Raw genomic sequence first — 14,980 nt, 5'->3', positions numbered from 1 at the left:
GTAGATACAGTTTATTTGTAAAAGAAACTTCCAGACCTTTTCCCAGCCTTTTTATATCATTCATATTCCCACTAATTACGTGTCAGAGTTGTTTTGTATTCTCAGCAGTGTTTGGTGGCGTCTTCTACATTACAGACACTGTAGTGGGTATTTTTTGGCCTCTCACGGTGGCTTACTGGTGTTTTTTCTTCTTAAATTTAGTGTTGGGACAAATCAGAGCTATCAAGAGAGTCACTGTTTCAGCTTCAGTGGTCATTATCCTCGTGGAATCAACACAGCTGTTTACCATCCTGGTCACAGGTGAGCAACCGTGTCTTCTCCTTGGCGGAGTGTGAGGTGGATAGAGATGTCTTGGCACAGTTTCAGAGAGAAGACGGTGTCCACTCTGCTTAGTTTGGCTTCGTTTGTTCCTCTAGTGCATAGTTATCTTAAGTATCTGTGATACACAGTGGTAGCCGTCTTCTGAGCATTTCTGATCGTTGGGCTGACAGAGCTCTGAGCCACATAGGCACTGGGAGTATTCGCCACGGAAGTTTTTCTCTTCAGTTTCTTAATCTTATTTTTCTCATCTGGGAAATGAGTATGTACCTAACTTCTAGCGCTCTAGCGTGTTGAGAGAACTCACAAAAGGCTGCCTCTGAAGTGCCCTTGCATAGGAGGGCTCCGTCCGCATGCCTCCCCTTTTCCCCTCCTCCCCTCCTCCTCTCCTCTGCAGGTTAGGGCTGCTTCCCTCATGGCACAGCTGATCCCTACACCTGTGGCCCATTCTTCATAGATGCCACTTCTCTGCGTATCTGCCACCTGCATTGAGGGTTGGTTGAAAATTGGGCATCTTCTACTTCTCGTGATTTCTCTCCTTTCATTTTGTTATTTTGAGGGTGAAATTTACATCTGTTTTATAAGTTATCAAGCTAACTTCTTGATTCTCTAAATGGGGAGACTATCAAGTTGTAAATCAGATAAATGTAGCTTAAATTCTGAATTTTGAGACTCTGTGTCTGTTTGTGAGTCCTTAAGCTCTCTGACCCTCTGTGTACTTGCATACCTTTTTCATCAAAAAGACTTAATTTTTGTGTTCTATTCAGTCATAGGTCTGTCCTTTTTATTCAGAATTTTAGGATTATGAAATGTTTATGTTGCAAAAGAACTGACACCCACCAGAGTCCTCTTCGCGCTCTTCCCTCATCTTTCCCTACGAGGGATAACCACTGTCCTGAATTTTGTTTTTATCATTTTTTTGCTTTCTTTTTAGTTTTACCACTTATTCGTATGTGGTTGTGCTGTTTGACTTTATATAAATAGAATCATATGGAAGACACACAAGTCTTGGTTTGAGGCTTGCTTTTTGATGCGTGTTTTTCTACTTCATTCAATTTTCACTGCCATTAGGATATTTCATTTTATGAATATGCTGCAGCATATTTATTCATTCTCCTGTGGATGAAAATTTGGTTTGTTTCCAGTTTTTTTTTTTTTTTTTTTTTTTTTTTGGTTATAAAAATAGTTCTGCGGCCAAAATGATTATGCATTCCTCTGACACGTGTGTAAGAGTTTCTGCAGGGTATAGAAGCAGAAGTGGAATTGGTGAATTGTTGAGTAAGTACAGCTTCAACTTTACGAGGTAATGCACATGTTTTTCAGAGTGGTTCTGTCGGTGCGCGGTTCCATCAGCCATGAAAGTTTCCGTGGTTTCTTATTAGTGCTCTTGGTATCAGACTTTCAAATATTTGCTGATCTGGTTAGATGTAAAAGAAGATCTCATTGTGGTTTTAATTTTCATTTCCCTGATTACTGATGAGGTTGGATAGCTTTTTATGTTATTGGCCATTCATGTTTTGTCATCTATGAAATGTGTTTTTTTAAAAAATATAATTTCTTAATTTTTACTGGGTGTATGGTCTTGACATTCTTTACGTGATCTGGATTTAATTCTGGATTTCGTGTGTATTATTTTCTTCCAACATGTGACTTCTTAAAAGATTCACCTTTTTTGAGTTAGATATGACTTTAGTTTTGGCTGTTAAATAATCTTAAAAACTGACCTTTTCACCTAATTTCTTTCCAAAGATAACTACTTTGAGCTACTTTGTTTGGCTGTTTTATTTGATACCGTCTGTTGTTTTCATACACAAAAATAAAATGTTTATGTTGTTACTTCTTGATTTCTCTGTTTTACACATTACCTCTTAATGTCTCTTCATGGAAGATGTTCTGTTTTCTTACTCTGTCCTCACACAAACCTAGCCTTCTCTTGTTCTCCTGTTCAGTTGTGATTTTGTAGTGTAAATATTACGGTCATGTAGATGCTCTTCACAGATGAGACAAGAACCTTCTGTAGTATTGCGTGATTGCCTTTTCATTCTTAGTCATTCATTCATTCATTCAGTAAACATTTATTCATTTCCTGCTCTGTGCCACGTGCTGTTCCAGATGCTTGGTTAACGCGTTATTGGAACTAAACTTCTAGAGGGGGTGACAGAAAACAAACACTGGACATAGAGTATTTGAGAAACTGATAAGTGCTGTGGGGAAAAAATGAACAGAGGGTGGAAGACAGTGGCAGGGTGGTGAGTATATTATGGGTTGTAATTTTTTCTTTAAAGATTTTATTTATTTATTTGACAGAGATTGCAAGTAGGCAGAGAGGCAGGCAGAGAGAGAGGGGGCAGCACGCTCCCTGCTGAGCAGAGAGCCCGATGAGGGGCTCGATCCCAGGACCCTGGCATCATGACCTGAGCTGAAGGCAGAGGTTTTAACCCACTGAGCCACCCAGGCGCCCTATGGGTTGTAATTTTAACTAGGGTAGACAGGTTACCCTCACTGGGAAAGTAACATTTGTGCAAAGGCTTGCAGGAGGTAAGGGTATTCATTACTTGGATATCTGGAAAAAGAGTGTTCTGTGCAGAAAGAATAGTGAAAGCAAAATGAGTTAGGAGCATACCTGCCATTTTCTAGAAACCGCAAGGAGGCCATTTTGGCTGAAGCTGACTGAGTAGAGTAATATATAGATGGCACAGAGATACAACCAGGCTAAATCTTGGAGGGGCTTTGTTGGCTAGAGTAAGGCCTATCTGGTAACTTCTTGCCTGTATATATTCTTGTGGTTAAATTCCTTCTCTCTCTCCTTCCTCTCTCCCCGCCCCCCTCCTTCCCTCCCTCCCTCCCTTCCTTTCTTAGTTTGCAAAGTTTTTAAATATGCTTATTATAGATTTAATGATGAACTCACTCCCGTTAGCGTAGATCCTACACCATATATGTTAGATATTCTGTAAGTTTCATCTTCTTGGAGTCTTTCTCAGAACTTTCTGACCTGCTGTGATATGGGTTTGCCTCTGCCGCATAGCTATTTCCTTAAGAACTCCTGTAAGAATTCACTTTACCATCCTGAGGATTGCTTTCGTATTTTTTGTTGCATCACCTGTTTCCTGGGACCTGTGTTTCTTTGGTTTATTTTGCTGTTTTGGTGAACTTCTGTAATTCCCTGAGGAAGAGTACACGGGAAGTATATAGTTTTTGAGGCCTTGCCTGCCTGAAAATGGCATTTATTCTATCTTCATGCTTAAATGATAATTTAGCATGGATAGAATTGTAGGCTGGAAATAATTTTCCTTTTAGAATTTTGAGGATATTGCTCCATTGTCATCTGGCTTCTAGTGCTGCCCTTGAGAATCCTCATGCACGTATTTTTTCCTCTATTTTTTCATCCTCCTTTTTTCTGGAAACTCAGATTCTTTTTTATTTCCCCACAGTATTCTGAAACTTGGTCGTGTTGTGTCTTGGAGTTGTTTATTTCCATACTGTTGGCCCTTCGGTTTGAAAACTCACTTTTGGGAAAATTTAGTGAGTTCTTTGATTGTTTCTTCCCTCTGTTTTCTTTTTTCTCTCTGAAATTTCTGTTCTCTAGATGTTAGTCTTATTGAACTCACCTTTATTCTTATTCTCTTTTTTCCCCCTTTATTTTTGTTGAGAAAGAAAAGTAAAAATTATTTTATTCTTTCTATGTAAATGTATATACTTAACGAATAAAGTAGTTTGAAGCACTTTTGCTTCAAATATATAAATTATATATATACTATGTATAAATATATAATATTTTATATATATAATATATATAAATATATAATATTATATATATATAAATATATAAATATAATGAATTAGTGATATGTAAGATATACAATTTAGAAAGAAAAATCTATATTCTGGTTAATTTTTTTCTGATATATCTTTTTTTTTTTTTTTTTTAAAGATTTTATTTATTTATTTGACAGAGAGAGATCACAAGCAGGCAGAGAGGCAGGCAGAGAGAGAGGAGGAAGCAGGCTCCCTGCAGAGCAGAGAGCCCGATGCGGGGCTCGATCCCAGGACCCTGAGATCACGACCTGAGCCGAAGGCAGCGGCTCAACCCACTGAGCCACCCAGGCGCCCCTTGATATATCTTTTAAAATTTTCTGTCGCTCTTTTTTTTTGAACTAGGCATTGTGATTTTTTTTTTTTTTTTAAAGATTTTATTCATTTGACGGAGAGAGAGATCATAAGTAGGCAGAGAAGCAGGCAGAGTGAGAGGGGGAAGCAGGTTCCCTGCTAAGCATAGAGTCCAATGCGGGGCTTGATCCCAGGATCCTGAAATCATGACCTGAGCTGAAGGCAAAGGCTTAACCCACTTAGCCACCCAGGTGCCCCACATTGTGATTTTTTGTTCCAGTTTTTCTATTTCTCATTTCTAGATGTTTTCTGTAGCTATTTTATGAATCTCTCTTAAGGGAAGAAAAGAATTGAAATGAGTATTCAGTGAGCTACTAGTTTCTTTTTAAAGATTTAATTTATTTATTTGTCAGAGAGAGAGCACAAGCCAGGAGTGGCAGGCAGAGCAGGCAGAGGGAGAAGCAGGCTTCCTACTAAGCAAGGAGCCCAATGTGGGACTTGATCCCAGGACACTGGGATCATAACCTCAGCCGAAAGCAGCTACTTAACTGACTGAGCCACCCAGGCATCCCTGTTTTGAGGTACACAGTACGTACTCAGGATATGATAGTAGTGGATAAATGTAATATTATTAATTTTTTCCTTTTGATTTGTTTGCACTCCTGCCTTAAAGAGTCTGTTTGCTGTATCATCCTTAAGAAATTTGGAAATCGGGTTGCTTGGGTGGCTTAGTTGGTTGAGCATCTGCCTTTGGCTCAGGTCATGATCTCCAGGGCCTGGGGGCAAGTCCTGCATCGGGTTTCCTGCTCATCGGGAAGTCTACTTTCTCTCTCTCTCTCTCCTTCTGCCCCTCCCCACTGCTTATTGTCTCTCTCTCAAATAAATAAATAAAATCTTTAAAAAAAAAGAAATTTGAAAATCAGTTGCAAGTCTAGTTAATTAAAATTTTTTTTTTTTTTTTTTTTTATTTATTTGTCAGAGAGAGAGGGAGAGAGAGCAAGCACAGGCAGACAGAATGGCAGGCAGAGGCAGAGGGAGAAGCAGGCTCCCCGCCAAGCAAGGAGCCCGATGTGGGACTCGATCCCAGGACGCTGGGATCATGACCTGAGCCGAAGGCAGCTGCTTAACCAACTGAGCCACCCAGGCGTCCCTAGTTAATTAAAAAATTTAAAAAATTGTTTATTTTATTTTGCATATTGTTTTCCAATCTGAAATAATAGACCTTTGTTTTATTTTATTTTGGATACAGTTGAGTGATCACATGTACAGTTAGAGGTCTTTACATTTCATAAAATTGAATCTAATTGTATTTGCTGCATATTACTGCCATTTTCTTCAGACATTTCTTTTTGTTATAAAATAAACACGTTACAAGTATAAGAAAATTGTGTTGTTTTTATTTTGTTCTTTCAACTTCTTAAATGAAGTGTGGTCTCTTATGTTTGTTTTTATAGCTCAAATACCATATTTCCTGGCATAGATTCACATTAAGTCTTGAACTTAAATTTTGCTGTTAGAAAGGGGGTAGTGTGTGTTTTGCTTTCCCCTGCTCCGTTTTCTGGGGCGAATTTTGTCAAGCCCAGACGGTGCATGTATTGTTCCCATGACATTCCGCTTACTGCTTTGATTTGTGAGGTGGGCCTGTTTCTTTGCAACTTCTTTGATACTGTGTTTTATTATGTTCAAGCCAGGTTTTGCTCTTTATTCTTTTAAGGCCTTTTGTTTGTTTTATTCAACTTGATTTTGTTGTTTTAAAGCCTAGGTATTAATTAATACCTTTCTTGGTACATAGATACTTTTAAAAAAAATTATATTTTACTTTACTTTCTTAGCACATATATACATTTATAAAAATTTAATCTATTATCCATTAAAAAGTGCATTCTGTTAGAGGGATTGGAAGTCCTCAAGGCATTATATTCTCCCTCCACCCCAAGATTTTATTTATTTATTTTGAGAGCAAGAGGGAGAGAGAGCATGAACTGGGGAAGGGGCAGAGGGAGAGGCAGGCTCCCCGCTGAGCAGGGAGCCCAGGGTGGAGCTTGGTCCCAGGACCCTGGTCCCATGACCTGAGCTGAAGGCAGATGCTTAGCCCGCTGAGCCACCGAGGCACCTCAAGGCCTTATATTCTTGAATGAGAAATAATATACACACACACATACACACACACGTATATGTAATATATATATTTCTAATGTCTGACATACATTTTCTCTAATAAAAGTTTATACAAATATATATGTGTATTTATATTGTGTGTGTGTGTGTACTGGAATGCAGGCTAGAAATATGTAAGGGTCTTAAGAGGGTGCAGGTACGGTGATGGGGATCCAGAAGAAGGAGATCTTCCTTCCTTAAAAGATCAGAGAAGTATGGCAGGCCATTGCTTCAGACAATGGCTACAGTCTGGGCATGATGGCTATTCCAGGCGAGGTGACAGTGTGAACAGTGACAAGAGGAAGGGAGCTACATGGGGAAATTGCAGGTGGTGTAGTTTGGCTGACGCTGTAGGGGGTGTGTGGCAGGGGAGGATAGGTTGTGGTGGGAGGTGGGGTCTTGGAAACCCAAGTTGAGGTCAGATAATTGAGACCTTGAGTGGCAGCTTATTCTTTAGGAAACTCAGATTTTTGAGAAGAGAAAATAGGATTGTCTATACTAAGAGGAATATTGATTCAGCTGGGAGAGACTAGAAGCTGGGTGACTCTTAGCTGATAACGGCAGGCCACAGCCAACGAGAGCCTATTTGTTTTCTTATATAGATTTGCTCTTCTCAGTTTGTGTAACATTTTGGGCACGACTTAGGTATAGATCACACTTTATTTTTTTCTATTTTGATGAACTGAATCCTGTATCTCTAGTTAGAATGTCGAATATCTGAAGGCAGAGAATGTGTAATGTACATTTTTCTAGAAGCCCTTGCCTCTAATATAAGATTCTGTTTTGCTGATTGATAACTCTCCCTTTGTGGGTTTCTTGGATAAGTAATTTTAATTTCCTGAGTGGAAAAGAAAGATTAAGTTTCTTGATTTTTTTTCTTTTCCCTTTTTCTTCTGTTTTGTATTCTTATTCATTCCTCCCATTTCTTTCTTTTTTTTTAAAAAGATGTTGTTTGACAGAGAGAGAGAGAGAGAGAGCGAGCATAAACGGGGAGAAGCAGACAGAGGGAGAAGGAGAAGCAGGCTCCCCGCAGAGCAGGGGGAGCCCGATGTGGCACTCTATCCCAGGACCCTGGGATCATGACCTGAGTTGAAGGCAGTCACTTAACCAACTGAGCCACCCAGGCGCCCTCATTCCTCGCATTTCTGTTTTATTTTTCTTGTCCCTTTTAAAAGAAGTCTGTTTTATATCTTAATCTTTCCCCGTTTTGTTTGTTTTGCCTAGTTTATTTCATACGGACTACTCCCCTGTCTTGATTTATTACAAAGGTCAATATTTGATTTCTTTTTTCCTGGCAGGATTTCAGGAGGGTAAGTGGGGCTCACTTGGCGCCATAGGTTTGAAATGATCATTCACTAAATGCTTATTACATGATATCAATTTGTCACAAGTCGAATTCTCTTTCTTACTCTTAAAGCTTTCATTTTATGGCCCAGGAGCTATGCAAATTGTAGGTGTTTTTATGGGGGGGGGGGTCTCTGTAAAATTTTGGAATTGTAACTATGTATCAAACCACAGAAAAAAGGCCTGTTCTGGGTTCTGCAATCACATATGCTTCTTTCTTTCTTCTTCTTCTTCTTTTTTTTTTTTTTTATTTGACAGACAGAGATCACAAGTAGGCAGAGAGGCAGGCAGAGAGAGAGGAGGAAGCAGGCTCCCTGCCGAGCAGGGGGAGCCCGATGTGGCACTCTATCCCAGGACCCTGGGATCATGACCTGAGCCGAAGGCAGAGGCTTTAACCCACTGAGCCACCCAGGCGCCCCTCACATACACTTCTTGATAGCAGTCAACTGGGAGATGGATGACTGGATTAAAATTTCAGAATGAAAATTGCTATAAAGCACAGGGTATGTGTAAATGCCCTGTTGTGCCTGACAAAAATATTGCTAGGTTGTTTGTTTTTTCCATTATGCAGTCTTTTTTAAATGAAAGAAGCTGAAATATTCATCACATTTTTATTTATTTTTGGTTACTCTAGTAATGTGAGCCCGTGATAAAGATCATCTACAGGGATCTTATAAATGTGAAATAAATCAGCCAGAGTGGGGTTGGAATAAATTGGTATTGTATAAAGTCAAGGTTTTATGAAATTCATTGTTTTGCCTGATGCTGCAAGCACTGTTGAAGAAGAAAAATCAAGGTGGTAAATTGGGGAATAGGAAACAAAAATTAATTGAGCAGCTTCAGGTTAACTCTGTGGATTTGCTGATTTCGACCATTTCCTTCTTTACATGCCCTCACTGCCTAATGAATGTATTTTGTTCCCCTCCCTCAGACTCCGTCCTCTGCCTGCTCCCCTTTGAGACTCACCCCAGAACCTCCCTGCCTTATCATTTCTGTTCTTCGGATTCGCCGTTAATAGTGGTTTAGATTACACCTTGATTCCAACTAAGGAATTTCTTGTCTCCTCGGTGTTCTTAGAGGGGACTGCAGTCAGCCTGTAGAACTGTGTGCTCAGTGGGGATTCCCACCTAGTGCCTCTCTCTGGCCGTCTACAGTCGATTTTGGGAGTCCTAGTCACAGAGAAGGGCACGCAGTGTGAGCTGAGTTCTAGTGGAAGACTTTATCTGTGTATTTTTAAATGACATTGCTTCCAACAGAATATAGCTTTTTGTTTTTAATTTCATTGTGAATTTCTACAAGCAAAATGGTACATACTCTGGACACCTGGGTGGCTTAGTCGGTTAAGCCACTGCCTTCAGCTCAGGTCATGATCCCAGAGTCCTGGGATCGACAAATAAATAAATAAATAAATAAATAAATAAATAAATAAATAAATAAAATCTTAAAAAAAAAAAGTTGGACATACCCAACTTTAAATGTCCAGAAGTTTCTTGATAACTACACAAAGAGTGTTTGAAGGTAACTTCTTTTAGACGCTGATTTACATTTCAGCAGTGGCAAACAATAGAGAATATGTCTTCTTTCTCTGACCCCTTTGAGAAGCCACCCATGCGCAGAATCCTTGATGAGTTTTTGGTATTGATCCTAAGTGTGTCAGTCAGTGATTTGTTTCTGTAAGTGTTCATAATTGTGCAACTGAGCACTGCCATTCGCTTAGGGTACTTCCATCACCCCTACTTTCTCTCACGTCCATGAGTTTTATGGAATGTAAACTCTCTATCAGTAAAACTGTAGTAAATAAGGAGTGAATAAGAAAAAAAAACCCCTACACAGGCATTCATTTGAACATTTTTGATGTTAAGAAAAATACTCAGCTTTTTTTTTTTTTTTTTTTAAGATTTTATTCATTTCATTTGACAGACAGAGATCACAAGTAGGCAGAGAGGCAGGCAGAGAGAGAGGAGGAAGCAGGCTCCCTGCCGAGCAGAGAGCCTGATGCGGGGCTCGATCCCAGGACCCTGGGATCATGACCTGAGCCGAAAGCAGAGGCTTTAACCCACTGAGCCACCCAGGCGCCCCGAAAAATACTCAGCTTTATGTTAAGAAAGATACTCCTGCTGTCTGTGGGGAAGAGCCGTGACTAATAATGTGTGTCACAGTTGTGCAAAGGGAGAATCCAAACATTTGGGTGGTGGCAAAAATTTTTTTTTTCTCTCAGTCAGCTATTTCAGGGCAAATACAGTTTATACAGAAAGAACTCGAGACAACATTTTTAGGGAATAATAAGCTATGGTTGCCTTAAACTAGGTTACAATCAGATTATGAAGGTCTCAGTTTGAAGAGTAGTTAGGAATCGACGCACCAGTTGGAGGCACTGCTGATCTCAGGGAGGCTCAGGGTGGACTGGGACGTGGTCTCCAGAAGGCTCTTCATTTTCAGGGGAGACTGAGGAATACCAGCAGGCACTGCAGCTTCACTGTTCATGGGCTATGCCTTATGTAGGTTGACTTGGTCATCTCCTGTGGGTTTCTGATTTCCCCTACACAAAATCGTAGCCATAAATATATGAGCCCTTTATACTCATGGGGTAAAGGCAGCCGCCCAAATAAAACAGTGCTTGGTGGGAAATAATGTTTGTTGTGTGAATGAACTCTCAAGCGACAGAATGATAACTTCCACTGTAACAGAATGGAAGGAAAACAGTCTTGGAGATAGAAAGGGTGCTGAAGGGCCACAGTCTCTTCTTAATACATCACTTTCATCTAGGGAAGTTGTACATGGGTGCCTCAAATGTTTAAATTTGATCTTGTGAAGAGGGTAGTGTTGAGTGTTCCCTACCTTAAAGGTTTATCCAAGGGCTTAGCATATTTTATTCTACTGTGAGGTAGAACTTCTGTTAAGATCTATGAGATGCACGTGGAAGCCAGTCAGTGGATTTTCACAGCCATTACATTGCTGTAACATTGCCCATCTTTCTGGTTCCTAAGGTCGTACGTATTCTCTGAGAATCATGGCACTGCTAAGTGAAAAGATGTGCTCTTTTGACAGCTGGAGGACCAGTTAAGGATAAATGGCGTTAAGATATTTTTCATAAACCGTAACTAAATAAGATTAATGATTTTATGAAGGATCACTTCTAGAAAAGGAGAGAGTCCTTTAGTTGTGATCATTGCTGATTATCTCCCACCGCAGTGAGAGAGTGCATTTGGCCTTTGATAATGTGGGTGCTATTGGCATTTGAGAGATGAATGTGTAGCCTTGTACCTGAGAAGTGTGAATGTCAGTAATTGAGTTGACCTTCTATTAAGGAGTTTTTCATTTTGCCTCTCAATTTCTCATTTCTCCAGCATGAGAAAATTCTCCTTTTTCTGAGTGCAGGTCAGTTTTTTGAGGAGAAGTGAAGGGTGCTGTAGTCTGTGGAGAGAGCTGCATGGTCTCGTAGAGGTGAAAGCTCTTGGGTATGAATAAGGGACTTCTGAGCTTCACAGACTAAATTTTTTGGTTTTATAGGCTTTTCTTTTGGGGAGACGGGGAAGTCGGGAGTCTTGGCCATAGCCTGTGATCTGTTTTCATCCAGAAGGTGTTAGAGAGAGGTAGTCATGTGTGACTCCGAAGTGTCCTGGGCCTTAGCAGCTTCCACCTGGCTGGCTTTTAAGTTGAAGATTTCATGTTTGAAGAGTCTTTGAGAGGAGGGGCTCATTCCCTTTATGTTACAGTTACATAGAAATAGGTCTTTGAAGACCTTTATAAATTTTTTACTCTGTTCAGCTGGTAAATCTATCATCTGGTTCCCGCTCCCCCTTGCCTCATATTTTTCTTTTGGAGTGTTTTGGTTGTAGTTTAATTTGATATAACTTTTTTTTTCTTTTAACAAATTTTTATCAGGGAAATGTTCAAGCATACACAGAAATTCAGTGACCGGTATAACGAATCTACTTATTACCCAGCAGATATAACTTTTTAGGCAAGATATTTTGTACCTTGTTTATACCCCGCATCTTCCAGTTATAAGGACTACTTTATAATTCCTCTGCAAAGCTTTACAAAAATGCAATTTTAGGAAGTAACTTGGGCCAGATTGAATTTTTTCTTCTCCCTGGAGCGATGCTAGCTGTTGCGCATTCCCTTTGGGAGTAGAGAGCTGAAAGAAGACTCCTGAGTTATATTTAGCTTATTTTATAGGAATGAGGGAGTGTCATTTAATTATGTTTTATGGACAAATAGAAAATTAAAACAATGTTTCTGACCTAATAGAATGTGTACTGGGTTAGGGGACAGGCGATCTGAATCCTGTTCTTGATTCTACTTATTAGCTGTGAAATTTCAAGGTAAGTCATTCTTTCTGAACCAGGTGCTGGCATTACGCTGGGCACAGACAGTACATGGTTTTAGTAAGCTGCTCATGTACTTACGAGGTCTGGTGCAGACTACAGGCAGCATTTAACAGAGGAAGATTGTGGTAGGGGGTTTAGTAGAACGCATTCGAGACAGACCCATTGTCAGGTATACTTGGCAGGCCCCAGTATGGGTTCAAAGACCAAACTTCTTTTCCTGGGAGAAAAGTTTGAGAAAGAGTTTAGTAATTGAACTACTTATACTGGAGTAGAAGGGGAATTTGGTTTCAGACCCTGGGTAGTTCTGGAATCAGGATCCAAGGTAGACATGGAGTGGACCAGATGGGCGGATGCTGAACGTACTGGGCTTTTGCAGCCGTGTTGCTTAAATCCGTCCTGAGGATTGGGAGGGAATGAAGTCTTCAGATGATCACTGGCAGCAGCTGTGGGTTGAGGGAAGGACACAGGGTCAAAGACCTCTGGGAAATCTAAATGAACTTGTTAATTAGTATTTCTGTGGACATTCTGCTTACCGGGGTAGCAGTTCTCAACAAGGTCTGGACAACAGAATCACCTATTGGAAAACAAGTTTTAAATATGCACATACCGAGGCTGTGCTGTTAGAGGCTTGATCAGGTAAGGTAGCATCTGTTTGTTATAGGGATTCTGACCCCCCACCACTTTTACTAAGACTTTGAAAAATTAAATAAAATGAATAAAATTGTTTTTCCTATCCTTGCTATTGAAGTTGCCCTAATGGAGGATAGGAATAAATTTCATTTGAGGTGTTACCACCTTTCCATAGCTTATGGCTGCCTAGGATATTGGATCAAGAAGCGTTGTGAGCCCAGTTCTGTAGTTTACCGACTCCCGTTCTGGATTACTCTAGACCTATAAAAATTCTTATATTTCTCAAAATACCCCCCCCCCCTTTTTTTCTTAAGATTTTATTTATTTATTTGACAGAGAGGGACACAGTGAGAGAGGGACCACAAGCAGGGGGACTAGGAGAGGAAAAGCAGGCTTCCCGCTGAGCAGGGAGCCTGATGTGGGGCTCCATCCCAGGACGCTGAGATCATGACCTGAGCTGAAGGCAGACGCTAAACAACTGAGCCACCCAGGCGCCCCGGTAATCATTCTTATTTAAATATTTGGTAAAATTTCTCTGGGAAGCCATCTGGTCCTGGACTCTTGTTTGTTGGAAGATTATTGGTTACTGCTTCAGTTTCTTTGCTCTTATGGGTCTGTTCAGGCTTTTTCTTTCTTCATCTTTCAATTTTGGCAGTTTATATGTTTCTACGGATGTATCCATTTCTTCCAGATTGTCTAATTTGTTGGCATATAATTGCTCATAATATTCTCTTATAATTGGCTGAAGAGTTGTATGGATGGGAGGCATGAACCAGGTTATTTGTTTGTTTTTTTCTTCAAACCTGTCTTAGATGAAATTACAGTCTCGTTAACCTCTGGGACTATAAGTACCTTCAGGGGGGAAAATTTGGTTTCCTTGCACAGCATTTCTTATACTGCCAGCACAGTCCCTTGCAAAATTTGGGTACTTCTTAGATGGACATGGAATTGACTTAACCTGAAGTTCTTAAGATTATAACTGAGACATTTTAGAGTCCTTTGCTGATTACCATATACTTAATGAATCTTAGTCTTCACAATTCAGTAAGACGGTATCCTAACTGCTCTTGTGTAGATGAAACTGAGCTCTGAGAGGTTGAGACTCTGTAAGATGATGCAACTGTTATGTGGTAAGCTCGTGTCTTCTGATAATCACACTCTGTAGGCTTTTCTCTATACCCGGGATTGGAAAACTGTGGCCTGTGGCCAAATCTGACCTGTTTCTGTGTAGTCTGGGAGCCAAAGCTGGATTTTAACATTTTTTTAAGGGTTTGGGGAAAAAAAAAAAGAGTATCTTATAGCCCATTAAAACTATATGAAATACAAATTTCAGTGTCCACAAATACAATTTTATTACAATTTGTCACACTTTAAAAAAAAAAAAATATATATATATATATATATTATCTATGCTTTTTTGTACTAGGACAGAGTAGTCTTGAAAGAGACCATTATGGCCCACAGATCTTAAATATGTGTTGTCTCTCTCTTTTATTTTAAAGACTTTATTTATTTGACAGAGAGAGTGAACGAACACAAGCATGGCGAGTGGGGGGAGTGACAGAAGGCAAGGGAGAAGCAGGCCTCCGCTGAGCAGGGAACCTGATGTGAGGCTCGATCTCGGGACCCTGGGATCATGACCTGAGCTGAAGGCAGACGCTTAACTGACTGAGCCACCCAGGCGCCCCTATTCTCTGTTTTTGTTGTTGTTGTTGTTTTTGTTTTTATAGAAAATGTTTGCTGATGTCTCCTCTGTGCCAGCCAACCTTCTATCTGGGTATGGGTTCAATTCTGCTTAGAAGATGTAAAATAAGGAGTATTGAACTTTATATATAGATTTCCTTATACCCCCTGGTTCTAAATTCTAAATTGTATTTTAAGGAGTTTCTAACCAGGTACCACTCAGTTTTAAATACATTAAATGTATAATTATTAAATTGCTAGAAAAATGTGATGACTTTTATTACTAAACTAAGCACTCTTTTCCCATCCAAGAAAAACCCTCATTGTTTTGCCTTCAACAGCTAACCATTCATGAAAATCAGTTTTCTGTGATCATTCCTAAATTGGATAGACTGAATAGTGTCATG

General features: G+C 39.8%; 1 protein-coding gene across 2 annotated transcripts in view; it reads left to right on the top strand.

The window, feature by feature from the left end:
• The window catches only part of NBAS (NBAS subunit of NRZ tethering complex), a 329,816-nt gene that overhangs the window by 28,183 nt on the left and 286,653 nt on the right, over positions 1-14,980 (top strand). For both annotated transcript variants that reach the window (XM_047744603.1, XM_047744602.1), the window contains exon 9: positions 202-300. In XM_047744603.1, the coding sequence (XP_047600559.1) occupies positions 202-300 (99 nt within the window). The remainder of the gene's footprint in view (positions 1-201; positions 301-14,980) is intronic.

Source organism: Lutra lutra, chromosome 9 (genome assembly GCF_902655055.1).
Source record: "Lutra lutra chromosome 9, mLutLut1.2, whole genome shotgun sequence".
Classification (NCBI taxonomy): Eukaryota; Metazoa; Chordata; class Mammalia; order Carnivora; family Mustelidae; genus Lutra; species Lutra lutra.
Note: the sequence above shows the minus strand (reverse complement) of the source record. Positions and strands in the feature narration are given on the sequence as shown.